Source organism: Nomascus leucogenys, chromosome 3, assembly GCF_006542625.1.
Source record: "Nomascus leucogenys isolate Asia chromosome 3, Asia_NLE_v1, whole genome shotgun sequence".
Taxonomy (NCBI): domain Eukaryota; kingdom Metazoa; phylum Chordata; class Mammalia; order Primates; family Hylobatidae; genus Nomascus; species Nomascus leucogenys.
Genome location: NC_044383.1, coordinates 105,583,502 through 105,611,493, shown reverse-complemented (window position 1 = coordinate 105,611,493; position 27,992 = coordinate 105,583,502). Strand labels below are relative to the sequence as shown.

The 27,992-nt window shown below is 38.3% G+C and overlaps 1 protein-coding gene across 1 annotated transcript in view; it reads left to right on the top strand.

The window, feature by feature from the left end:
- The window catches only part of MAN1A1 (mannosidase alpha class 1A member 1), a 182,686-nt gene that overhangs the window by 86,873 nt on the left and 67,821 nt on the right, over nucleotides 1–27,992 (top strand). The window contains exon 6 of the mRNA XM_030809626.1: nucleotides 24,764–24,858. Coding sequence (XP_030665486.1) covers nucleotides 24,764–24,858 — 95 coding nt within the window. The remainder of the gene's footprint in view (nucleotides 1–24,763; nucleotides 24,859–27,992) is intronic.

Genomic DNA, 27,992 nt, shown 5'->3' with positions numbered 1-27,992 from the left:
TATTGTTTCCAATCAATTTATTTCCCATTCCTGTCGAATTACCTGAGTTAACCTAGTTCAATGGTTCTCAAATGTAGTGTACATCAGAATCCCAAGGCGAGCTTGTTAAAATACAAATGTATAAGCCCTGCTCTCAGAGCTTCTGATTCAGCAAATCTGGGTTGGGCCTGATAATTGGCATTTCTTAGTTTCTGCATAATGCTGATGCTGCCTGTCTTGAGGACCACATTTTGGGAACCACTGACCTATTACGATGAAACCATTCTCTCTACAATTAGCAGAATTCTTTTTTAAAAAGTTAGCTAAAAACAAAAATAGGCCTCATGATTTGGCTGTCACCACTCTTTAGGAAACCATGTTCTAATTTACTGGGTCAAAAACTGAAGGAAACATTTCTTCTATAGGAGATCATAGTAAAGTTTCTTCTTGAAGTCTTACAAATGTTGTATTTATCAAATGGAGTGTTAAACTATTCGAGGTTTCATTTATATTTGGGAAAACTCCCGTTAAATAAAGCAGGTAGAAGAGCCCTCTTAAAATCTCTGAAAAATGTATGACACAAATTTCTATCATTAATATATAATGAAGATGCTTTTTTTTTGTATTTTGTTTGTTGTTGTTTTTTCCTGTATTATATTTTGCTTAATCTCCCTGGCTGCATATTTAATTGAGTTACCTTTATTTTTAACTTTTACTTTAGGTTCAGAAATACATGTGCAGGTTTGGTATATAGGTAGGTACATGGCATGTCACGGAAGTTAGGTAAACAGATTATTTTTTCACCCAAGCATAGTACCCAATAGGTAACTTTTCAGTCCTCACCCTTCTTACACCCACCACTCTCAAGAAGGCCCCGGTGTCTGTGGTTCCTTTCTTTGTGTCCATATGTAATCAGTGTTTAGCTCCCACTTATAAGTGAGAACATGCGGTGTTTGGTTTTCTATTCCTGTGTTAGTTTGCTTAGGATAATAGCCTCCAGCTTTATTCATGTTGATGCAAGGACATTTAGTTAGTCAGGGTGCTCTTAGAGGGACAGAACTATATATCTGTAAGATCTATATATATCCTATAAGTATTAAATTAATACTTTTTTTTTTTTTTCTTTCAGGTTGTTTCCATTTAATCTTTTTTTTTTTATTATTATACTTTAGGGTTTTAGGGTACATGTGCACAATGTGCAGGTTTGTTACATATGTATCCATGTGCCATGTTGATTTCCTGCACCCATTAACTCGTCATTTAGCATTAGGTGTATCTCCTAATGCTGTCCCTCCCCCCTCCCCCCACCCCACAACAGTCCCCGGAGTGTGATGTTCCCCTTCCTGTGTCCATGAGTTCTCATTGTTCAATTCCCACCTATGAGTGAGAACATGCGGTATTTGGTTTTTTGTCCTTGCGATAGTTTACTGAGAATGATGTTTTCCAGTTTCATCCATGTCCCTACAAAGGACACGAACTCATCATTTTTTATGGCTGCATAGTATTCCATGGTGTATATGTGCCACATTTTCTTAATCCAGTCTATCATTGTTGGACATTTGGGTTGGTTCCAACTCTTTGCTATTGTGAATAGTGCCGCAATATACGTGTGCATGTGTCTTTATAGCAGCATGATTTATAGTCCTTTGGGTATATACCCAGTAATGGGATGGCTGGGTCAAATGGTATTTCTAGTTCGAGATCCCTGAGGAATCGCCACACTGACTTCCACAATGGTTGAACTAGTTTACAGTCCCACCAACAGTGTAAAAGTGTTCCTATTTCTCCACATCCTCTCCAGCACCTGTTGTTTCCTGATTTTTTAATGATGGCCATTCTAACTGGTGTGAGATGGTATCTCACTGTGGTTTTGATTTGCATTTCTCTGATGGCCAGTGATGATGAGCATTTCTTCATGTGTTTTCTGGCTGCATAAATGTCTTCTTTTGAGAGGTGTTTGTTCATGTCCTCTGCCCACTTTTTGATGGGGTTGTTTGTTTTTTTCTTGTATATTTGTTTGAGTTCATTGTAGATTCTGGATATTAGCCCTTTGTCAGATGAGTAGGTTGCAAAAATTTTCTCCCATTCTGTAGGTTGCCTGTTCATTCTGATAATAGTTTCTTTTGCTGTGCAGAAGCTCTTTAGTTTAATGAGATCCCATTTGTCGATTTTGGCTTTTGTTGCCATTGCTTTTGGTGTTTTAGACATGAAGTCCTTGCCCACGCCTATGTCCTGAATGGTATTGCCTAGGTTTTCTTGTAGGATTTTAATGGTTACTTAATAAACTATAATTATTAAGTTAATATTTAATAAACTATAAGTATTAAGTTGATACTTAATAAACTCCCCTTTTACGTATAAAACTTACACAATCACAGGGTCCCACAATAGGCTGTCTGCAAGGTAAGGAGGAAGGAGAACCAGTCCAAGTCCCCAAACTGAAGAACTTGAAGTCTGATGTTTGAGGGCAGGAAGCATCCAGCACGGGAAAAAGATGTAGGCTGGGAGGCTAGGCCCATCTCTCCTTTTCATGTTTTTCTGCCTGCTTTATATTCACTGGAAGCTGATTAGATTGTGCCCATCAGAGTAAGAGTGAATCTGCCTTCCCCAGCCCACTGATTCAAATGTTAATCTCTTTTGGCAACACCCACACAGACACCCAGGATTTATACTTTGTATCCCTCAATCCAATCAAGTTGACACTCAGTATTAACCTTCACAGACATGGTCTCATTTTTTGTGGCTGTGTAGTATTCCATGGTGTATGTACCACCTTTTCTTTATCTAGTCTACTGCTGATGAGCATTTAGGTTGATTCTGTATCTTTGCTATTACGAACACTGCACAATAGATACATGCATGTGTCCTTATGGTAGAACGATTTATATTCCTTTGGGTATATACCCAATACTGGGATTGCTGGGTTGAATGGTAATTCTGTTTTAAATTCTTTGAGAAATCACCAAACTACTTTCCACAATGGCTGAACTAAGTTTACATTCCCACCAGCAGTGAATAAGTATTCCTTTTTCTCCACAACCCCACCAGCTTCTGTAATTTATTTATTTATTTTACTTTTTAATAATAGCCATATAATAAAGTTTTTCAAACAGGCTTTTGAAATCTTATTTCCTTAAAGATCCATGTTGGCCTTTACTAGAATTGTTTGTTTTTATTATCACCCCCTAAAATAAGATAGTTTCTTTTTCCCATGGTTATCAGCCATTTGCCCTCAGTGGTACTGGTTTGGAGTGACTAAAATTAGGGCCAGAGTAACAGTACCTCACTTTTATTCTATTTTATAGCAGATGAAATGTTCAATGTTGACATTAAGTTTTTAACCAATGTGTTGCTGTATTTGTTTAGTGCTGAAACAGCTCGACTCCATTTCTTTTGCACCTTGATTCTGTGGGTTTTATAGACAGCCAGTGTTTGGTGCCTGGCCCCAGGATGGGACTCTGCACTGCCACCCATCTGCCATCGCTTCTGTTACTCCCTTTTACCCTTGCCTTGCCATCCACCATCGCTTCTGTTATTTCCCTTTTAACCCTTGCCCGCCCGTGTTTTTTCCACTTAGAGCTTTGGATCTTTTTTAAACACACATTCTGCTATCTCACTCTTTCTTTTAGAACTAGTCCTTTTGAACAAATCTAATAGATGAGTTACTTTACTACTTAGGATGATTCTTGTCTGAACAATAACCTTCAGGATGTTGGCCAGTCTCAGAAGGAAACATATACATGTAATGTACATAAATCATATTGGGTAGAGTCAGTTTTATCTAAAACTGAATTTAAGATCTTCAAAAACACTTAAATGAACTGTCTTTACAGTTTTGTGCTATTCTCCTTCTAAATTTGCCAATTGTATGTGGTAAGATTGATGGTGAGGATTTATCTGATTACCTTGTGTAGTATTCACAGTATTTGCCTTCATTTTCTTTTTGAAGAGGAGTGGAAGTTATTACTTGATCCTTTCCTATGTATCACATTTTTCCAGTGCTACACTTCAAAAACAAGTGTTATTATGAGTCATTGACCACAGCTGTCGTTTACTTACGTATCCCAAGTGTTTGGGCAACTTGGTATGTAAGTACATAGGCACTAAATAAATATTTGTTGAATAAATGGATTGACATTTTTAAAAGGTCAATTATGCAAGCAATTCCTTTTTGAAAGTTTGTAATTTAGAAAGTTTCAACTATGTTGAAATATGTGTGTGTGTGTGTGTGTGTGTGTGTGCGCAATAGCTTTAAAAAGCAGTAGGCCGGGCGCAGTGGCTCACGCCTGTAATCCCAGCACTTTGGGAGGTGGAGGCGGGTGGATCATGAGGTCAGGAGATCGAGACCATCCTGGCCAACACGGTGAAACCCCGTCTCTACTAAAAATACAAAAAAATTAGCCAGGCGTGGTGGCAGGCACCTGTAGTCCCAGCTGCTCAGGAGCTTGAGGCAGGAGAATGGCATGAACCTGGGAGGCGGAGCTTGCAGTGAGCCGAGATTGCGCCACTGCACTCCAGCCTGGGCAACAGAGCGAGACTCCATCTCAAAAAAAAAAAAAAAAAAAAAAAAAAAAAGCAATAAAAAAGCAAAACATTTAGATAGTGCATGAATAGCTACAATGGACAACATAAATTATGTTTCTTGTTATTATTTGTGTTTGTATTCTAAAGAGGAAACGCCTGCCAAACTATTTCAGTCTGGTATTTTCAAAACTCTTCTAGTAAAAAAGATACTGAGTTATGTGACATTTTGATATTCTGATGATGATCGTTATTAAGGCAGGGCATTGTTTCATTGAGTTGTTTATAGTACTGTAAGAATATAACACTGATCTATTAAAAACAGATGCAATGTTGTCATGAAATGGGATATATGAAAATATGTTAAAGCCTCTTAAGTGAAAAAAAATAAAGATGCTTTCAAGTAAATTAGCAATATTCAGGGGTTAGCAAAGTATAGCCAAGCCCATTCATTCACATTTTGTCTATGGCTGCTTTGACCCTACAACTATAGTTAGTGAGTGAGTGAATGAATTGAATGAATGCTGACCAGAAATTGTACTTTCAAACATTCAACCTGAGGAAATAGTTATATATACAAATAAGTATGTACAGGGATGTTCACTCCACAGCTGTTTGTAATATCAAAACAAGGGAAACCTAAATATTAACTAATAGAAAACTGACTAAATAAGTTCTCGTGTATCCTTATTATACCAGAACTAGTGTATGATATAGCTATTTTTAAAAAGATGTTACAGAAATGTATCCAGTGATAGGAAACAAGGATCAGCAAACTACAGCCCTTTGGCAAATTGGCTCAAGACCTGTTTTTATACTACCAGAGCTGTGAGTGGGTTGTTAAATTTTAAAGGATTATTAAAAATAAACATGAGGGCCGGGCGCGGTGGGTCATGCTTGTAATCCCAGCACTTTGGGAGGCCGAGGCGGGCAGATCACGAGGTCAGGAGATCAAGACCACGGTGAAACCCCGTCTCTACTAAAAATACAAAAAATTAGCCGGGCGTGGTGGCGGGCGCCTGTAGTCCCAGCTACTCGGAGACGCTGAGGCAGGAGAATGGCGTGAACCCGGGAGGCGGAGCTTGCAGTGAGCTGAGATTGCGCTACTGCACTCCAGCCTGGGCGACAGAGCAAGACTCCGTCTCAAAAAAATAAATAAAAAATAAATAAATAAATAAACAAACAAACATGAGACAGAGTATGTGACTAGTAAAACTTAAAATATTTACTATCTAACCCTCTATAGAAAATGTTTGCTGACCTCTGATACAGAATGTTGTATACAATGTAGATTAAATTGGTAGGGATGGGTTTAAAACATTATGAAATAGTACATATAGAACAATACCTTTTTTTAAAAAATGCAGTCAATACCATTTAGACACTTAAGATGTTAATAGTTATTTCTGGGGAGACAGGATTAATAAGATTCTATATTTTATGTCTAATTTTGTGATTTTTCAATAATGAGAATGTATTTAAGAAAATAAAAATTTAATATTGGCATGGGGAAAAAAGAGAATTTCTCTGAGTTTCAAGGTGCACAAATATGTTTTTCCATTTTGTAGATGAGGAAACTGAGACTAAGAGTTTAATTAACTTGCCTAGAGGGACACAAACATAAGAGAAAAATTGCATTGGTGCCAAATTTTCTGTCCAGCAGTGTCACCATTTGATAATTTAAAATGCTCATCTGTCAGCTGAAATAAAATTATAGACTCTGTACCCAAAGGCAGTTTAAAGATATCAGCGTATAATATATGATAAAGGAGGATTATGCAGAAATAACAAACTACGTGCCTAATGGTATTAGATGTGTACTAGATAGGTTTACATTTGGTTAAATAGAATGAAAAAATGAGTAGCTTACATTTTACATATTTTAAAAGAAACAAAACCTGTGCACATAGGTATTCAGTTGACTTTGTAAATTTGCAAACTATTACTGCTACATAATATGGTAATTATGCTCTTTCAAACCTATAGAATTTAATTGTTCAAATCCAGGCATGTGACACAAAAAGGGACCATGTCCTGAAGCTTGTGCCCTTCACTGTAAGATAGAGGAAGGACATTTGACGTATCAGATCCTTGTGCAGATAACTGTTTACAAAATAAGTCAGCAACTCAGAAGGAGAATGAATACAACAGTGAGAAGTCTCATTGTAATAACTGATAGCTAATAACTCGAAGAAGCAGTAGGACTATAGAAAGCAGACATGATAGCTCAGCAGCTTTTGGACCATTTAGTGTGTGGACAAAAGGCCCAGTATCCTTCTATTATTCCTGAGGAAACCACTATCTTGTAGCCAAGAATGATAACTATTATTGCTCTTTTAAAAAGCACTTATTCCTTTAATTATAATCATCTTGTGATTTGGGAAGATTATTCTCTACTCACATATTTAGAAACTGAGGCACAGAAAGGAGGTTAAGTGAGCGTTCAAGATCGTACAGACCGTTCAAGTGATAATGAAAAACTCCATCACCTAGTCCCAACTCTGTATGTGTAAGATGGTGATGCTGAGTAAAGGCAGGATCATTCTGTGTTTCACCGAATCATAAAAAACATAACCATGTCTTTAAAACTTGTATAAATTATTAAACTATAAATGTTTTGATGCCCTTTTTTTTTTTTTTTTTTTTGAGATGGAGTCTCGCTCTGTCGCCCAAGCTGGAGTGCAGTGGCGCAATCTCGGCTCACTGCAAGCTCTGCCTCCCGGGTTCACACCATTCTCCTGCCTCAGCCTCTCCGAGTAGCTGGGACTACAGGCGCCCGCCACCACGCCCGGCTAATTTTTTGTATTTTTAGTAGAAACGGGGTTTCACCGTGGTCTCGATCTCCTGACCTCGTGATCCGCCTGCCTCGGCCTCCCAAAGTGCTGGGATTACAAGCGTGAGCCACCGCGCCCGGCCTGATGCTCTTCAGAGATGAGGTTCAGTTAACAGAAAAAAATTCACTGGTATAGAATGCTTCGTAACTAAAATATGTCAGGGAATTATGATATACAGTCATGCCTAGGTATCTGTGGGGGTAGGTTTCAGGACCCCCTGAGGATACCAAAATCCACAGATGCTCAAGTTCCTTATATAAAATGGTACAGTATTTGCATATAACCTGAATACATCCTCCCGTATTCTTTAAATCGTCTCTAGATTACTTATAATACCTAATATAATGTCAGTGCTGTGTAAATAGTTGTTATACTGTGTAGTTCAGGAAGAATGACAAGTCTATACGTGTTGAGTACAGATGCAACCATGCATTTTTTTCCAAATATTTTTGATCTGCAACTGGTTGATACCACAGATGTGGAACCCACAGATACAAAGGTCCAACTGTATTTGCGTAGATGAGGCTATCATTTTTTCTTTTGTCTTTTTCTTAAACAAAGATTACCAAGCCTGGATTTCGTATATTTTAATGATTTCTGATGTCTGCTTGCAAAAGCAGTAGTAAAATAGAACAGCCCCAATTTTAACCCTATGATGTCACATATTAGCATCTATGTAGTGGAGTCCATAAATTCAGTTAGAAATCATAGCCAGATAGAGTATGTGCTTTCATAATTCCCTTCCCTTTAGTAGGCATTATATTTTTTAAAATAAAGATATTTTCCTTTTGAAGTGAAATGTATTTTCAGAAATTATTTGTCATATTTAGTGTAAACATTATTCACTATATACTGCATATTTTTCTAAATATCATGTTGGCGATTTGCCCATTTTTTAAACCTAAAATTGAGATAGAATGAGTAGCTTTAGGCATTGTATAATGACGTGGATTATTGTGGTGTTCTTGCTGTAATTTATTATTATTTATCATTCTTGGGCAGGTATTTTAGTAATTAGAAAGCCTACAATAACACATGTGGTACACTTAGGAATAGTTTGAAGCACTAGAGCTGTATAGCCATTGGGTTTCCTCTCCCGTTTTTAACTTCTATATTGAATGCATATTAGAAGGACATGTAACCTTTATCATACTGTTTCCTTGCACCCAGCCCACTGCTCATTTATGTGTACAAAAGCATATACTTTCTTCTTGAGGAAAATTTTTTAAAGGACCCTAATTATTTCCTAAGATTTATTTTCCTTCTATCAGGTAACCAATACAATATTTTTTTGATGTTGTCGTTCATATATGTTTGCCTCTTACAGCTCAGAAAAGTCCCATAACCAATGAGAACTACTGCCTTTCTTCCTGCCCTGTTTCTCCTAATCCTGATGACCCAGAAATCCCTCCACTTACCATAAATGGGAGGCACTAAGGTAGTGTTAGGACTTCCTTAAGACATCTGATGTGCTCTTTTAACCATCTTTTTAACTTCTCTTCCTGGTATTTAAGGCCATGAGCTTATCTTATTTAATCTGTCTCTCTCTCACCATTTTCTAGACCGTAGTAATCTAGCTCTCCACCTGCTATCATGAAAAGCACTTCCTCTTCCCTTTTGCTTTATCTCTTGTCTTCCTCCACATTAATCCAAAGCATGTACACAAACATGTACATACCTACTCCCAAATAAGTACACACCTGCATCTATGTAAGTGCCATCTCTTCAACCTTACCTCTCCCCCTAGACCTAACTCACTTTTATAAAAAAAATTCCCGCAGTTAACAGCATGTATCACTTAATTTATTCTCTACCTATGGTTTGTATTGTTTTATGTTGTATATCTTATGCTTATATGGTTTTATATGGCTGACTTACTTTCCTGGTTGTAAGCTTCTTGAGATCAGGGGTTTAATTTTTTCTCATGAATCTCTCTTATAGCCCTTACCACATTGGTAAATATGTAGTAAATGCTTATTAAGTCTTAAAATAAGCCTGTTCTGTGGAACAGAAACGTTCCTCAGGAAGTGTCTTATCGAGTGTTCCCATTTTACAAAAGAGAAAATTAGAACAGTGAAGTGACCCATTTTCTTTTTTTTTTTTTTTTCCAAGATGGGCACACACAATCTCCTTTAATTTTTTCAATGGTGTCTATGAGGAATATTCTTTTTTTTTTTTTTATTATACTTTAGGTTTTAGGGTACATGTGCACAATGTGCAGGTTTGTTACATATGTATCCATGTGCCGTGTTGTTTTGCTGCACCCATTAACTCGTCATTTAGCATTAGGTGTATCTCCTAATGCTGTCCCTCCCCTCTCCCCCAACCCCACAACAGTCCCCAGAGTGTAATGTTCCCCTTCCTGTGTCCATGAGTTCTCATTGTTCAGTTCCCACCTACGAGTGAGAACATGCAGTGTTTGGTTTTTTGTCCTTGCGATAGTTTACTGAGAATGATGGTTTCCAGCTTCATCCATGTCCCTACAAAGGACATGAACTCATCATTTTTTATGGCTGCATAGTATTCCATGGTGTATATGTGCCACATTTTCTTAATCCAGTCTATCGTTGTTGGACATTTGGGTTGGTTCCAACTCTTTGCTATTGTGAATAGTGCCACAATAAACATACGTGTGCATGTGTCTTTATAGCAGCATGATTTATAGAAGTGACACATTTTCTTTATGGCGTAACTGGTGAGTAGCAAGCCCTGAACTAGAACCTAGGGCTCCTGACTCTTAGTTCAGTGTGCCTATTCCCAGCCAGCCTTGACCACACTGATTCTCAGGGAAACACTGCCATGAGAACATGGCATTTACTGCTGCTCACGTGGACAGTGGTGATAACCCTGCCCTGAACAACAGCCTGAAGTTCTCCCCAGCATTCCCCATTTTTCATCTTGCCTTCTTAACTTTATAAAACCCTCCCTATTCAGGAACTAGGGAATGAATGAGTCTCCTCTCTCAGGAAAAAAAAAGAAATCAATAACGAGATGCAATTTCATTCATTTCATTTATCAACATTTACCCATTTTGACTAGGAGATAGCATTAAAGCCACTTCTCTTCACTACCTCTTTTTTCACAAGAATAAATATCTTTAAAAAGCTAGATAAATCTAAAATGTCTATTCACTAGAACATTCTACATTTAGATTTTTAAACTATGCTTACAATTGGAAGTGTTTTCCTTTGTTTAAATTTTATGCTTTTATATGTTAGTAAACTCAAGACTAAAGGACAGCTACATTGATTCTTCTTGGTTATAATCGATGGTTATTGGCAGGATAGCATGTGTAGCCTTTTTATTTTGAAAAAAACAAGTTGGGAAGATCTCTGTGCTTTAATATTTCAAGAAAATAAGCAACACTCTTTTCATCTAATTGCCTGAAGGCTAAAAATTGAATTGTATTGAATCACAGGGGAGAAAAACACAGTAACTGACGAAAGCAGTCATCTAATTAAATGTTGTTTTTTTTAATAAATAAAGTTTTATTGAAACACAGCCATGCCCATTTTTAAAATGTAATGTCTCCAGCTGCTTTCTGACAAATAGTGGGAAACAATGACAGAGTTGAGTTGTTATGGTGGAAACAACATTCTCCAAAGTCTACAACATTTTCTCTCTGGCCCTTTACAGAAAAAGTTTGCTGATTTCTGGCATAGGACAATATTATATAATATGCTTTCATTTTAAACATTGGGCACCACTGGTTAAGTCTTATTTTCTTCCAAACATAACAGCTGTATGAAATCTAACCCTACAGAGCCCAGGTGCCTACACACCATTATTTAGTTCTTACACCCATTGATATAAGTAATTTTTAATATCTTATTATTATTTCTAGAAGTCTTTTTGGTATGGTTCTTTCCATATCAGCTTGTGATTATTTTTAATTTTATTATTATTGTACTTTAAGTTTTAGGGTACATGTGCACAATGTGCAGGTTTGTTACATATGTATACATGTGCCATGTTGGTGTGCTGCACCCATTAACTCGTCATTTAGCATTGGGTATATCTCCTAATGCTATCCCTCCCCCTCCCCCAACCATACAGCAGCCCCCGGAGTGTGATGTTCCCCTTCCTGTGTCCATGTGTTCTCATTGTTCAATTCCCACCTATGAGTGAGAACATAGGGTGTTTGGTTTTTCATCCTTGCAATAGTTTGCTGAGAATGATGGTTTCCAGTTGCATCCATGTCCCTACAAAGGACATGAACTCATCATTTTTTATGGCTGCATGACATTCCATGGTGTATATGTGCCACGTTTTCTTAATCCAGTCTGTCGTTGTTGGACATTTGGGTTGGTTCCAAGTCTTTGCTATTGTGAATAGTGCCGCAATATACGTGTGCATGTGTCTTTATAGCAGCATGATTTATAATCCTTTGGGTATATACCCAGTAATGGGATGGCTGGGTCAAATGGTATTAATAGTTCTAGATCCTGAGGAATCGCCACACTGACTTCCACAATGGTTGAACTAGTTTACAGTCCCACCAACAGTGTAAAAGTGTTCCTATTTCTCCACATCCTCTCCAGCACCTGTTGTTTCCTGACTTTTTAATGATGGCCATTCTAACTGGTGTGAGATGGTATCTCACTGTGGTTTTGATTTGCATTTCTCTGATGGCCAGTGATGATGAGCATTTTCGCATGTGTTTTTTGGCTGCATAAATGTCTTCTTTTGAGAGGTGTCTGTTCATGTCCTTTGCCCACTTTTTGATGGAGTTGTTTGTTTTTTTCTTGTAAATTTGTTTGAGTTCATTGTAGATTCTGGATATTAGCCCTTTGTCAGATGAATAGGTTGTGGAAATTTTCTCCCATTCTGTAGGTTGCCTGTTCACTCTGATGGTAGTTTCTTTTGCTGTGCAGAAGCTCTTTAGTTTAATTAGATCCCATTTGTCAGTTTTGGCTTTTGTTGCCATTGCTTTTCGTGTTTAGACATGAAGTCTTTGCCCATGCCTATGTCCTGAATGGTATTGCCTAGGTTTTCTTCTAGGGTTTTTATGGTTTTAGGTCTAACATGTAAGTCTTTAATCCATCTTGAATTAATTTTTGTATAAGGTATAAGGAAGGGATCCAGTTTCAGCTTTCTATATATGGCTAGCCAGTTTTCCCAGCACCATTTATTAAATTGGGAATCCTTTCCCCATTTCTTGTTTTTGTCAGGTTTGTCAAAGACCAGATGGTTGTAGATATGCAGCATTATTTCTGAGGGCTCTGTTCTGTTCCATTGATCTGTATCTCTATTTTGGTACCAGTACCATGCTGTGTTGGTTACTGTAGCCCTGTAGTATAGTTTGAAGTCAGGTAGCGTGATGCCTCCAGCTTTGTTCTTTTGGCTTAGGATTGACTTGGCAATGCGGGCTCTTTTTTGGTTCCATATGAACTTTAAAGTAGTTTTTTCCAATTCTGTGAAGAAAGTCCTTGGTTGCTTGATGGGGATGGCATTGAATCTATAAATTACCTTGGGCAGTATGGCCATTTTCACGATATTGATTCTTCCAACCCATGAGCATGGAATGTTCTTCCATTTGTTTGTATCCTCTTTTATTTCATTGAGCAGTGGTTTGTAGTTCTCCTTGAAGAGGTCCTTCACATCCCTTGTAAGTTGGATTCCTAGGTATTTTATTCTCTTTGAAGCAATTGTGAATGGGAGTTCACTCATGATTTGGCTCTCTGTTTGTCTGTTATTGGTGTATAAGAATGCTTGTGATTTTTGTACATTGATTTTGTATCCTGAGACTGCTGAAGTTGCTTATCAGCTTAAGGAGATTTTGAGCTGAGACAATGGGGTTTTCTAGATATACAATCATGTCATCTGCAAACAGGGACAGTTTGACTTCCTCTTTTCCTAATTAAATACCCTTTATTTCCTTCTCCTGCCTAATTGCCCTGGCCAGAACTTCCAACACTATGCTGAATAGGAGTGATGAGAGAGGGCATCCCTGTCTTGTGCCAGTTTTCAAAGGGAATGCTTCCAGTTTTTGCCCATTCAGTATGATATTGGCTGTGGGTTTGTCATAGATGGCTCTTATTATTTTGAGATATATCCCATCAATACCTAATTTATTGAGAGTTTTTAGCATGAAGGTTGTTGAATTTTGTCAAAGGCCTTTTCTGCATCTATTGAGATAATCATGTGGTTTTTGTCATTGGTTCTGTTTATATACTGGATTATGTTTAAGGATTTGCATATGTTGAACCAGCCTTGCATCCCAGGGATGAAGCCCACTTGATCATGGTGTAAAAGCTTTTTGATGTGCTGCTGGATTCAGTTTGCCAGTATTTTATTGAGGATTTTTGCATGAATGTTCATCAAGGATATTGGTCTAAAATTCTCTTTTTTGGTTGTGTCTCTGCCAGGCTTTGGTATCAGGATGATGCTGGCCTCATAAAATGCGTTAGGGAGGATTCCCTCTTTTTCTATTGATTGGAATAGTTTCAGAAGGAATGGTACCAGTTCCTCCTTGTACCTCTGGTAGAATTCGGCTGTGAATCCATCTGGTCCTGGACTGTTTTTGGTTGGTAAGCTATTGATTATTGCTACAATTTCAGAGCCTGTTATTGGTCTATTTAGAGATTCAACTTCTTCCTGGTTTAGTCTTGGGAGGGTGTATTTGTCGAGGAATTTATCCATTTCTTCTAGATTTTCTAGTTTGTTTGCATAGAGGTGTTCGTAGTATTCTCTGATGGTAGTTTGTATTTCTGTGGAATCGGTGGTGATATCCCCTTTATCATTTTTTATTGCATCTATTTGATTCTTCTCTCTTTTCTTCTTTATTAGTCTTGCTAGCAGTCTATCAATTTTGTTGATGTTTTCAAAAAACCAGCTCCTGGATTCATTAATTTTTTGAAGGGTTTTTTGTGTCTCTATTTCCTTCAGTACTGCTCTGATTTTAGTTATTTCTTGCTTTCTGCTAGCTTTTGAATGTGTTTGCTCTTGCTTCTCTAGTTCTTTTAATTGTGATGTTAGGGTGTCAATTTTGGATCTTTCCTGCTTTCTCTTGTGGGCATTTAGTGCTATAAATTTCCCTCTACACACTGCTTTGAATGTGTCCCAGAGATTCTGGTATGTTGTGTCTTTGTTCTCGTTGGTTTCAAAGAACATCTTTATTTCTGCCTTCATTTCATTATGTACCCACTAGTCACTCAGGAACAGGTTGTTCAGTTTCCATGTAGTTGAGCGGTTTTGAGTGAGTTTCTTAATCCTGAGTTCTAGTTTGATTGCACTGTGGTCTGAGAGGCAGTTTGTTATAATTTCTGTTCTTTTACATTTGCTAAGGAGTGCTTTACTTCCAACTATGTGGTCAATTTTGGAATAGGTGTGGTGTGATGCTGAAAAAAATGTATATTCTGTTGATTTGGGGTGGAGAGTTCTGTAGATGTCTATTAGGTCTGCTTGGTGCAGAGCTGAGTTCAATTCCTGGGTATCCTTGTTAACTTTCTGTCTCGTTGATCTGTCTAATGTTGACAGTGGGGAGTTAAGGTCTCCCATTATTATTGTGTGGGAGTTTAAGTCTCTTTGTCGGTCACTAAGGACTTGCTTTATAAATCTGGGTGCTTCTGTATTGGGTGCATGTATATTTAGGATAGTTAGCTCTTCTTGTTGAATTGATCCCTTTACCGTTATGTAATGGCCTTCTTTGTCTCTTTTGATCTTTGTTGGTTTAAAGTCTGTTTTATCAGAGACTAGGATTGCAACACCTGCCTCCGTAGGCTCCACCTCTGGGGGCAGGGCACAGACAAACCAAAAGCAGTAACCTCTGCAGACTTAAATGTCCCTCTCTGACAGCTTTGAAGAGAGTAGTGGTTCTCCCAGCACACAGCTGGAGGTCTGAGAACAGGCAGAGTGCCTCCTCAAGTGGGTCCCTGACCCCTGAGCAGCCCAACTGGGAGGCACCCCCCAGTAGGGGCAGACTGACCCTCACACGGCTGGGTACTCCTCTGAGACAAAACTTCCAGAGGAATGATCAGGCAGCAGCATTTGCGGGTCACCAATATCCGCTGTTCTACAGCCACCGCCGCTGATACCCAGGCAAACAGGGTCTGGAGTGGACCTCTAGCAAATTCCAACAGACCTGCTGCTGAGGGTCCTGTCTGTTAGAAGGAAAACTAACAAACAGAAAGGACATCCACACCAAAAACCCATCTGTACGTCACCATCATCAAAGACCAAAAGTAGATAAAACCACAAAGATGGGGAAAAAACAGAGCAGAAAAACTGGAAACTCTAAAAAGCAGAGCACCTCTCCTCCTCCAAAGGAACGCAGCTCCTCACCAGCAATGGAACAAAGCTGGACGGAGAATGACTTTGATGAGTTGAGAGAAGAAGGCTTCAGACGATCAAACTACTCCGAGCTACAGGAGGAAATTCAAACCAATGGCAAAGAAGTTAAAAACTTTGAAAAAAAAATAGACAAATGGATAACTAGAATAACCAATGCAGAGAAGTCCTCAAAGGAGCTGATGGAGCTGAAAGCCAAGGCTCAAGATCTACGTGAAGAATGCAGAAGCCTCAGGAGCCGATGCAATCAACTGGAAGAAAGGGTATCAGTGATGGAAGATGAAATGAATGAAATGAAGCGAGAAGGGAGGTTTAGAGAAAAAAGGATAAAAAGAAATGAACAAAGCCTCCAAGAAATATGGGACTATGTGAAAAGACCAAATCTACGTCTGATTGGTGTACCTGAAAGTGATGGGGAGAATGGAACCAAGTTGGAAAACACTCTGCAGGATGTTATCCAGGAGAACTTCCCCAATCTAGCAAGGCAGGCCAACATTCACGTTCAGGAAATACAGAGAATGCCACAAAGATACTCCTCGAGAAGAGCAACTCCAAGACACATAATTGTCAGATTCACCGAAGTTGAAATGAAGGAAAAAATGTTAAGGGTAGCCAGAGAGAAAGGTCGGGTTACCCACAAAGGGAGGCCCATCAGACTAACAGCTGATCTCTCGGCAGAAACTCTACAAGCCAGAAGAGAGTAGAGGCCAATATTCAACATTCTTTTTTTTTTTTTTTTTGAGACGGAGTCTCACTCTGTCACCCAGGCTGGAGTGCAGTGGCGCAATCTTGGCTCACTGCAAGCTCTGCCTCCTGGGTTCACGCCATTCTCCTGCCTCAGCCTCTCCAAGTAGCTGGGACTATAGGCGCCCGCCACCACGCCTGGCTAATTTTTTTGTATTTTTTTAGTAGAGACAGGGTTTCACCATGGTCTTGATCTCCTGACCTCATGATCCGCCCACCTCGGCCTCCCAAAGTGCTGGGATTACAAGCGTGAGCCACCGCGCCTGGCCAACATTCTTAAAGAAAGGAATTTTCAACCCAGAATTTCATATCCAGCCAAACTAAGCTTCATAAGTGAAAGAGAAGTAAAGTACTTTACAGACAAGCAAATGCTGAGAGATTTTGTCACCACCAGGCCTGCCCTAAAAGAGCTCCTGAAGGAAGCACTAAACATGGAAAGGAACAACCGGTACTAGCCACTGCAAAAACATGCGAAAATGTAAAGACCATCAAGGCTAGGAAGAAACTGCATCAACTAACGAGCAAAATAACCAGCTAACATCGTAATGACAGGACCAAATTCACACATAACAATATTAACTTTAAATGTAGATGGGCTAAATGCTCCAATTAAAAGACACACTGGCAAATTGGATAAAGAGTCAAGACCCATCAGTGTGCTGTATTCAGGAAACCCGTCTCACGTGCAGAGACACACATAGGCTCAAAATAAAGGGATGATGGAGGAAGATCTACCAAGCAAATGGAAAACAAAAAAAAGTTGTTTTTTAAAAAATGAAGTTTGTAATGAAATTTGACAAATACAACACATAATTTTTTTTAATTTAAAACTTCAGTTTTAGGTTTTGATCGATTACAGAAACAGAATGAGAAGAAAGAGACAGTGAAAGAAAGATGTGTGCCCACAAGGGAGAGTACCTCTGGATCAAAAGGATCACCCGTCTCTGAGACGACAGGAAGCTGGTATTCACTTGGGTGTAGCTGGCAGTAAACCATCCCACATCAGAGCATTTAACTAGGAGAATAGGCCCTCTCTGAAGTTCAGTTTCCTCATCTGTATATCATATTATGGAACTAGATAACCTTTGATGTCCCTTCCAGCTCTAAGTTTCTGCTGGATTAGTTATTTTTACATATCTTTATTCTGATATTTCAGTCTTTCAAGGGTCTACTCTAAAAAGCCAGAATAGCTTAATAAGTATTTACTGGTTTAATGATTGATTTTGGCCCATATTATGTGCAAGTTTATCAACTCAACTAACAGTATATGGGTTATTTTAGTTATTTGCAGCCGAAGATATTTATTGTGTCTATGGCATCTTGTGCTGAAAGCTTTACGTAGTGAAAATGAGTAATAGGTAAACTATACTTGTACTAATGGTGAATTAGTGTTTGATCTTTTAATGGTGAAGTTTTCAACATGAGCATTTGAAGAAAGGCTTTGATATTGATTGTGCATTTCAAACTGAAGTATGTCTGAACTGAAAATATTTCCTTCCAAAGCCATCTGTTCTTATTCATTTCTTTTTTCCTTATTCTTTGCTCTGGCATGTATATATTCCTGTATAGTTGTTTAGGGAACTGCAAACTAGAAAGGCAAAGAAAACCATGTGTCTTGTTTACAGCCTTATCTGATACTATCTGTCACGGTAAAGTAAAAAGATAAATGTGTTTATTTGATAGATTTTAAATTTTGAAGTTTTTAAACCATTGATCAAAAATAGCAATAAGACTGATGATGATGTTACTTAAGTGTAATGAAAAGATATAGTTTTCATGTAGTTATTTTGAAATTCTTAACTTTAGGCTATAAAAGTTTTTATTTAAAGTTATTTGTTAGTTACATGCTCAAAAGAACTGTTTCATCATATTTTACTACCCTTCTTTCAGCAAGTTACATTGTTTTGACTTTTGCTATGAGTGTAATCAGAATCCTTAGAATGCAAAATCTTTTAGAAAATTCTTATTGGATCATAAGATGTCTGCCCATCCCAAACTGATTGCTAGTTGTACAAAAACCATATTTTCTTTTAGTGGACATTAAAAAATATCTTCTATTAGCAAGGATTACATTTTATGAACTGTAACTTTTCACCTGGCTCTGTTAGCTTTATATAAAGTCCTCCCCACCAAATAGAGGTACCAGCAAACACCAGAAACCAAGATTGGTGAAGAATTGGTTGGCAAATTAATATTTCCTGTCTTCAAAAAATGATATTTGTCTTGCTTTTTTCCCAGTCACATTTTAGTACAAGTTTTGTGGCTTCTGAGTACTTATTTTTCCAGTGATAAATCAAAAATAGAAATGATCAGCCTTACTCTCCCTTTTTTTTCTGGGGAAATTGAGAACCAGAAGAGTTAACTGATCAGCTCAGGCCTCACATGGAAACAGTAGTACAGCCAGTCCGAGGACCTGGGTCCGGGGCTCTCTCCATCATGCCTATCCCCATTTGAAGTAGCACTAAAGTACCATTTAATGTACTTTTTGTAATAATTTGCTTTTTAGCACATCATCTAATATGTGCTACTTAAAACTTAATTGCCCTTTAGAATGATTTGTGATATGCCTCCTTCGTTCTCTTAACAATTTTAATTTTACAAGCTAGTTTTATTACAAGCTCACCAGTTTAGGTAGAAGGATGTTCTCTTTTAGAATCTGGATTCTTCCTCCAGTAACCTCATCAGAGCTCAGGAGGAAATAAGAAATCAAACATTGAGAATTGAAGTTGACTCAGTCTCATGTATGATTTGATTAAAGCATCAATGAGCTAATTAATATTTTTATCTAAAAATATTTTGTAATTGTGCCCTAATTGTGCCCAAGGTTGAGACTCTAGAATACTGGAGATAATTATTTTCAGATAGTAGCAACTAGTGGAGTGGGGTGGAGCACTTTGCAAACAATATAATATGAATGGCTTCTTATTACAATGCCCCAGGTATGTTATTAGGTTGATGCAAAAGTAGTTGTGGTTTTGGACCATGAATTTTAAATCATTATAACTAGGCTAAGCACATCTTTATTAATCAAAATAGGAACCATTACAATCAACACATTTTTGCCAACAAGACATAAGTTTGTTTATTCCTGTAGTGTACAAATCTGTGCTTTGGGATTCGACAAACTCTTGGAAAGCATTTTCTGCATCCTTCTGGTTGTGGAAATGTTTTCCCTGCAAAAAGTTGTCGAGATGCTTGAATAAGTGGTCATGGGTTGGCAAGAGGTCAAGTGAATGTGGCAGATGAGACAAAACTTCATAGCCCAATTTGTTCAACTTTTGAAGCAGTTTTGCAACATGCAGTCGGGCGTCGTCGTGGAGAATTGGGCCCTTTCTGTTGACTAATGCCAGCTGCAGCATTGCAGTTTTGTTTGCATCTTACCGATTTGCTGAGCGTACTTCTCAGATATAATGGTTTCACCAGGGTTCAGAAAGCTGTAGTGTGTCTCACCGGCAGCAGACCACCAAACAGTGACCATTACCTTTTTTTGGTGCAGATTTGGCTTTGGGAAGTGCTTTGGAGGTTCTTCTCGGTGCATCCACTGAGCTGGTCATCACTGGTTGTCATATAAAATCCATTTTTTGTCGCACGTCGCAATCCGAGAAATGGTTCATTATTATTGTGTAGAATAAGAGAAGAAGACACTTCAAAACGACTATTTTTTTTTATGTTCACTCAGCTCATGAGGCACCCACTTAGCCAGTTTTTTCACCTTTCCAACTTGCTTCAAATGCAAAATGACCATAGAATGATAAACGTCCAGTTCTGTGGCAACTTCCGATGTAGTTGTAAGAGGATCAGCTTTGATGATTGGTCTCAGTTGGTCATTACCAACTTCCCATGGCTGGCCACTATGCTCCTCATGTTCAAGGCTCTCATCTCCTTTGCAGAACTTACTGTTTTTATTTTTATTTTTTTGAGACAAGAGTCTCACTTTGTCACCAGGCTGGAGAGCTGTGACACGATCTCGGCGCACTGCAACCTCCGCCTCCCGGGTTCAAACAATTCTCCTGCCTCAGCCTCCCAAGTAGCTGGGACAACAGCCATGCGCCACCACGCCCAGCTAATTTTTATATTTTTAGTGGAGATGGGGTTTCACCATGTTGGCCAGGATAATCTCGATCTCTTGACTTCATGATCCACCCGCCTCCACCTCCCAAAGTGCTGGGATTACAGGCATGAGCCCCCTCGCCCGGCCACAAAACTTCTTGAATCAAGACTGCACTGTATGTTTGTTAGCAATTCCTGGGCCAAATGTGTTGTTGATGTTGTAGGTTGTCTCCGCTGCTTTACCACCCATTTTGAATTCAAATAAGAAAATCACTCGAATTTGCTTTTTGTCTAACATCATTTCTATAGTCTAAAATCAAAATAAACAAGTAATAATTCATTAGGAAAAAAATTAATAAAGCAAGAAATGCCCATTAAAATTATATGTAACATAACCACATTTAAGAATGTATTCCAATATCAAACGGCCAATTCCAACAATGCAAAAACCACAATTACTTTTGTACTCACCTAATAATTAATCTTACATTGATTCATTTATTTATTAAATGAACATTTATTGAGTGCCAGCTGCTTCCATGCCCTTGTTGAGATCATATCTAGTGGAGTTATCAAACAATAAACAAGTGAATAAAATAATTAAGACATGATAAATAATGGAAAATAAACAAGGTGATATGATAATAAATAAGGATGGCCAATTTTGTGTAGGGTAGTCAGGAAAAGACCTCTCAAGGGGACATTTACGCAGATTCCTGAAGGTAAGAATGAGCGAGGCATGCAGAGGGCTCAGGAAAGAGCATTGCAGGCAGAGGAAACTGCAAGTGCAAAAACCCCGATATGGGAAGGGGCCACTGTTCCTGTCTGTTAACTGAGAATATTAATATCTTCCTGCCTACTACTCATAGGAGCCCTGTGGTGATATCAGTAAGTTTAAATAAAAAATGACTTAATCTGGGTTAGATCTGTATAATAGGCAGTGAAGGAGAAACTGGAGTCTTTCTCTCTACTTCTAGGAAGAAAAATTATTGGGGGATATGAGAGAAAACACACAATAAAATGTTCAGAGATCTCTCTCTTGCCTTCTGTATCTTGATTTAGAGATCTGTATCAAAGACTGCATTGTATGGTACTAGTTATCAGTGTGGGAGTTCACAGAAGGCAAAGATCTTGACCTGGAGTCTTGGCCTGGACTTGACTTTGGCCTTAAAGAATAGGTAAATTTGGATCAGCCAAAAGGAGGCAGAAAGAGTGATTTAAAATGAGAGAATGTGTAAATAAAGTTGCTAAGATGGACTGAACATGAATGAGTACTTAAGACCATGAAGACTCAAAAGTTGGAGCTGGAGCCAGAGCCAGACGGACAGAAAATAATTGAAGAGTCTGATTCATAGAGGTGGTTGAACAGTCAGTAGAGCAGATTTGACCCGATGTTAGACAACAGAGGAAGTCATTATCATTTCTTGAACAAGAAAATTGTGTGGTAGAAAGAGAAAGTTGATAACGTAAATACAGATTAATGGAAATGAGGAAAAATTATTAGTGGAAATAAGAAAACAAGCAGGCTAGATAGGAAGACCTTCTTTTTTTCTAATCATACATTTCATTGTACCTGGCAATGAGAACATGGCCTATGCTCCTATCAGAGAATGAACTGCATACAAGACATTTCAGATGAGTTAACAGTGATACTTGGTGACTGACGGGGGCAGTAAATCAAAAAGCAAAATGCCTGTTCACTGGAGTCCAAGGGACTGACTAGAAAATAATGTCAGTGATAGAGCTGGGGAAGTTTGCCCAGGATATTAAATGATTAATTCCATGTTGGACATGTTAAGTTTCAGAAAATAACAAAACACCCAAATTGTGATGTGTGTACACAGGTAGAAGTACTGAACTAGACCTAAAATAGAAGGTTGAATTTGAGAATGCAAATAGGTGATGAGAACTGAAGCCTTAGCTCTTGAGAATGCACGCACATGATTAAAAGTGTGTGTATGTCGGGGAAGAGGCAGGTGGGGAGTAACTAACATGCACGCGTGTGCGTGCGCACACACACACACACACACACACAGAGAGAGAGAGAGAGAGAGAACAAGAGAGAGGAGTCTGAATAAGTAGAAGGCACCAAAACAACAGCTGGATAAAAGCCATTTTCTTGAGGAAATACCATTATTATTATCACCATAAAAACTACAACTACCTGTTAGTGTTTACTATGTGTCTTAAAGTCTTTAAATATAATAACTTATTATTTCTTTCCACAGCCTTTAAAAAAGTAAATGCTGTTGTTATCTCCATTGTACAGATGAGGAAGCTTAGGACAGAGAAATTAGGCAAGTTGTACAAGATTGCCCAGTTTGGAGAAGCGGAGCTGAGATTTAAGCACAGGCATTGTGCTTCAAAGCCCTCAACTCCTGTGCCATATGGTTATATCCAACTTGGTGTTTTAATTACATGGTTTGACTTCGATCTTTTGTAAGTTTCTTGAAAAGGAGTTAATTAACAGTTTTTAAAAGTTGGGTAGAAACCAGAAAGTCAACAGATGGCTGGGCAGTGATTGGATAAATCATTGTAGCAGAAGACAACATGAAATTTCTCTAGGGTAAGGTAGAGAAAGGGAAAGAAGAATATACCCTTTGCTCTACTTTTTTTTCTCCTCTCCATACACTACAAGTTATTGATACAGGAAATTGTCGCCTTTGACAAGAGTTACAATAATTTGTGGAGAAACTGGCACCTCTGTTTTTTAGCATTTTCTATATACTACAAATGTATTTCCTTATTTGTATACAAGGAATGTCAGTTTATCTAAATTGACTGTCAATCAAAGTCATTTCTTTATTGACTTCCACTACTAAATGAGAGTTAGATTCCAAAAGATCTGTGGTATGCATAAGGAAAATTTTAAATTAAAAAAATATATTTTTTTTAAGATTCCAAAGGATAGGGCTTGGGAAGTAGCCTCAACGTTGATATTACTGGATTACCTTCAGTCGGGGAGCCCAAGTGCCTGGATGTCTCAGTGGAGAGGCTCAGGACTTAGAGCAGGAGTTAGACACTGAAGCCCTTCCCTCTGGAGAGGCCACACGTGACTTCTTTGTCGATTGCTTTAGTGAATGCTTCCCCGGTGGCTGACAGAGAACTTTGCCTCTATTTTCCATGCTCTTCAGGGCTCCTCCAGCCTCTCTCACTTCTTCCTTGTTTGAGGAGGAAATGGTACACTTCCAGTCCACCATGCTCAGTCATACGGCTTAAAGGAGAGGGGACCAGATTCCTGCTTGGTGCCACAACTATAGCAGCCCTTTCTTCAGTAAATAAGCTAGTGCTTTTCTTTGGACCTAAAACTGAGGATGGATATCATCTAAATAATCTTCCTAAAACGCAGTTCTGCACACTAGACTTTCATTATTTTTCCATTCTAACCAGAATAAAAGTTTTAGCCTCACATTTGTGACCCTCCATGTTTTGGCCTGAGCTGTGGATGCCTGACCTCATTTACCAGTATCCCCTTTTTGTCAGGCAGGCTGCCCAATTTCCTGTTTATTCTCTAGGGCCCCACTTGCCTTCTTCTGTGGGGAGGAGGCTGATCCCTCAGGGATTCCCTCTTTACTTTCCCATCTTCCCTCCGGTCTGTGGTATTATCGGCCCCAGTTCAATGCTGCATACAGTTCTCATCTAAATGCCATCTCCAGCATACAGTCTCACTGAACTTACCTAGTATTTTATCTACAGCTCTCATTATATCTGTGTTCTAGATATTTATGTGCATATAATTATCTTCCCTAGTAAACTCTGGGCAGACTCTGTACCTAATTTAACTTAGTATTTTTTATATCACTTACACTTAACATCAGAGAAAGTTAAAGCTGCAAGGGTTGAGGAGACACACAGACCTGTGATAATGTCTTTTTCAAACTTCTTCTTTCTCTGTGCTGTAGTAATAATAGTGCTGAAGGTGGGATAGACCAGATCTCCTGGTTCTCAGTCTGGGTCTTATCCTCCAACAACAGTGGTTCTCCCACTGGTTTGCACATTGAAAGCACCTGGCATCGCCTGTGATGCTTTTAAAATCCTGATCCAGAAGCTTACAACCATAGAAATTAGAATCTCAAGAGTAAGATGTTCACATCAGTAGCATCCAAATCTCCCCACGTGATTCTAATGAGCAACCTAGATTGGGAATAAATATCCCCCACTATGATGGCCCCTGGACCATTGTTGCTTTACTGGGTAATTCTGTTAATTTGGTAAACTTTTTGTCAGATATTAAAGTAGAAAATATTAAAATATTAAAGTAGAAAAGTGGTAACTATTAGATAATAGTATACTACATCTTGTTTTGCTTGCAACAGTAGCTTACAGTTAACTGTTTGACTTTTCAGATTTTTCGAAAGAAAGCAGTGGAACTTGGGGTAAAATTGCTACCTGCATTTCATACTCCCTCTGGAATACCTTGGGCATTGCTGAATATGAAAAGGTAAAACTCTTCATTTTCAACAACATGTTTTAAGGTGAAATATTCCAGATTGTTGCCTAATAAGTATACATTAGATAGATAATTACTTATATGATACTGGTGATTAACAGACTCCACTGGGAGTCTTGAGATCTGTCTTTTCTTTGGCAACTATTAGCTTTTCAGTGTTCCATAGCCTCAGATGTGTCCCCATTGTGGGATGGCATGACCTCAGCAGAGTCATTCAGGCCAGACACAATTGGAGGTTTACACTGTTTCATAGTGACATTGCATCATGATACTGTCTCTCTCCATAAATACCAAAAGAATCCAATTATCTTTTAATTGTCATCAAAGCATTTCACTTCCAAAGAAGCAAATTCCTAAGAACCTTTATTTAAGTTCAGCTACTGGTCAGAAATACGGCAGAAATACGATATTTGGCCTAATGAGATCCCCCATAAAAGGAGCTGGTATAACGGAGACTGGGAGCACCTGTGGTTACCCAGCCCCCAGTTGTAAGAAGGGAAGGCAGCCGATGCACTCACCCAGATCAATCCAACCTTCTCATCCTCTTTGGTGGAGAACCCTGATATGCCAAGTTCTTGAGAATGTGGCCCCAATTGGAAAAGACATACACACACACACACATCCCAGGCTGAACAGACTTTTTGGTGTTCTCCCAGAGAGTAGTTGGAGTTTTCATAACTTAAGCATTTCATTAATAAACAATTTTGTCTTAAGCTTCCTTCTTAACGCCTTCCTGCCCATAAGTTATTAATTGCCTGTACCTCTCTGTGATAATGATGAGACAGTGATGATAGCTATTATTGTCACTATAAAATGTGATGGGCTCTTTACTCCTCTTACCACGTGTTATCCTCACAACAACCCAGTAAGGTCAATGCTGTTATCTCCATTTTACTAATAGGAAGCTCTAGTCACAGAGATATTAATTAATTTACCTAATATCATACAGTAAGTAAATGGTAGAGCTAGAATATGTACTTAGATGTCTGTACGCACATCGATGAATATGTACAAATGAAACAGCTTTCTGGTTTAGAAACACCAAGAGAATGCATAGCATGGTTTGGCAAGATTAATGCACATTTCTTCCTAATTATTTATTTTAGTGACATTCTGTCCAAATGGTAATCATAAAACCATGAAATTAATCATTGTTTATTTTATTTTTCCCTTAACAAATTTGTGAGATGCCGTGCTTTAGTTTCATTTGTATATTATATATCTACACCTTGAAATCATCCTGTACCTATCTATAGGTGTGGGGAGTGGGGTGGGGAGAGTTCACACCTCTGGGCCATGTTAAACTGAGATATTAATAGTTCTCTATTGTAGAATGTGATGCCTCAGGATCTGTTCTTCCTTTAGGGGTCCTCAGGCTTTCTCTGTCAGCTTGAAGATCATACGTGTGCTGTAGGGCCTTAATGCGGGGGTGGCTCTGAGCTTGGCTTGGAAGCAGCTTGGTTTGCGTTTGGAGGCCCATGAGTATTTGACTCCTGTAGACCTTCTTTCTTACCTTTTATGTCTTCAGAATTTGTATTTATAGGTAGTATTCTGACCAAGATACTATTCTCTTACCTAAAACAAGATCTGGTCACAAAAGCACTGTGCACAATTAACTCATTTTTTTCCCTACTGAGAAAAGTGTTATGGACATAGTAGTACACTAAACTAATTGGTTATCAAGAGACCTGAATCTAGGTCTCTACAGCTACTCGAGGTTTGTCTTTGCAGCAGTCATTTAAACTCTCTTGGCTAATTTGTAACCAGAAAGGTAGGTGAATTCAGTAGTTACTTTGTGAAGATTTTGGGGTTCACAGACCACTTTCAGATTCCGAAGAACATATCCCTCTCATAAAATGCATATTCCTGACTACATGGATTTTTACACAATTTCCAAAAGCTAACAGTACAATGGAAGCCCACCAGTGACCCCCAGTTTACAGTCCTAGAGCAGATGATCACTCCAGCCTTCTCTTAAATTCTGTGAAGCTAGATTATCTTGTTTCCTGGAAGGTAATGAAATTGGAGAAAGGCCTACTAAATCTAATAGACGTGTGGGCTACATCTTTGCAAAAGTCGAGTTCATTTTTATGAGATGCTGATATTACTTAATTAGTTCTGGCCTCCCTTGAAATAAGCATAAGAAATTGGAATTCAAAATATACTATTTTGAAGTATATTTAACTTTACTGTTTATTTCTAACTGCCAAGTGGATTTTTCCTTAGTTAAATCTATCCTTAGTGTACCATGGAGATATTTTTCAGTACATAAATACTTAATTTATTGAATTGCTAAATCTTCTAGTATCTTTCATACCTATGTCTGTCAAGAACTTATTAACCAGGGCGTTCAAATTTTTTATAAGACTTCATTTTGCACGGTATTTTACATTAGAACTTATTTAATTTCAGAGATTACAGAAAAATTGCATGTGGTGAAAAATAATGTGTCATTTTCATTTATGTATTCGCTGATGTTTTGAAGTTAAACTGGATGAAATTGAGCAACCGTTTGGCAGCTGATAAAAATAATTTCTTCTTGGCAACATGCATGAATTTTTAATTATATATTGTATCCACTCTCAATCCCATTTACTAAATACCAGTGACTTACCCAAATTCACAATAAGCACTGGCAAAATTAATAGTGATATTAGTTCACTAAAATTCCCTCTGTTCCTTTGCCTAATCAAGTACACTCCTTGAATCAGCTGTACTTCCAGCTGTGAGGCTGATTTATCATCTTAAAAGTTTTCCTGTAGGGCAAGAAGTGACATTTCATAATTATCTACAGTATTACTTTTCAAAGTGTGCTGTTGGTGTCACTTGTACGTATATACTGTTTTGCGAATCACTTTATTTTCACAGTATGGGCCAAGGTATAGGGAACAGCTGGCCTAGAGCTGCTTTCCTAGTTTTGGAAGGCTGTCACCAGCAAAAGTTTCAAAGGAATGGGGAAACATATATCTGGCAAAATCATATTTTCTTAATTACCTTCTCAGAATAAGAGAATATAGAAAGCTGCCCAGGAGAAGAAAAAAGGGGGGCTTAAAGATGCTTTTTAGACTAGCTGTGCATTCATCGTTGACTGGCTTTGAAACTCTTGGCAAGAATTACCACTGGAG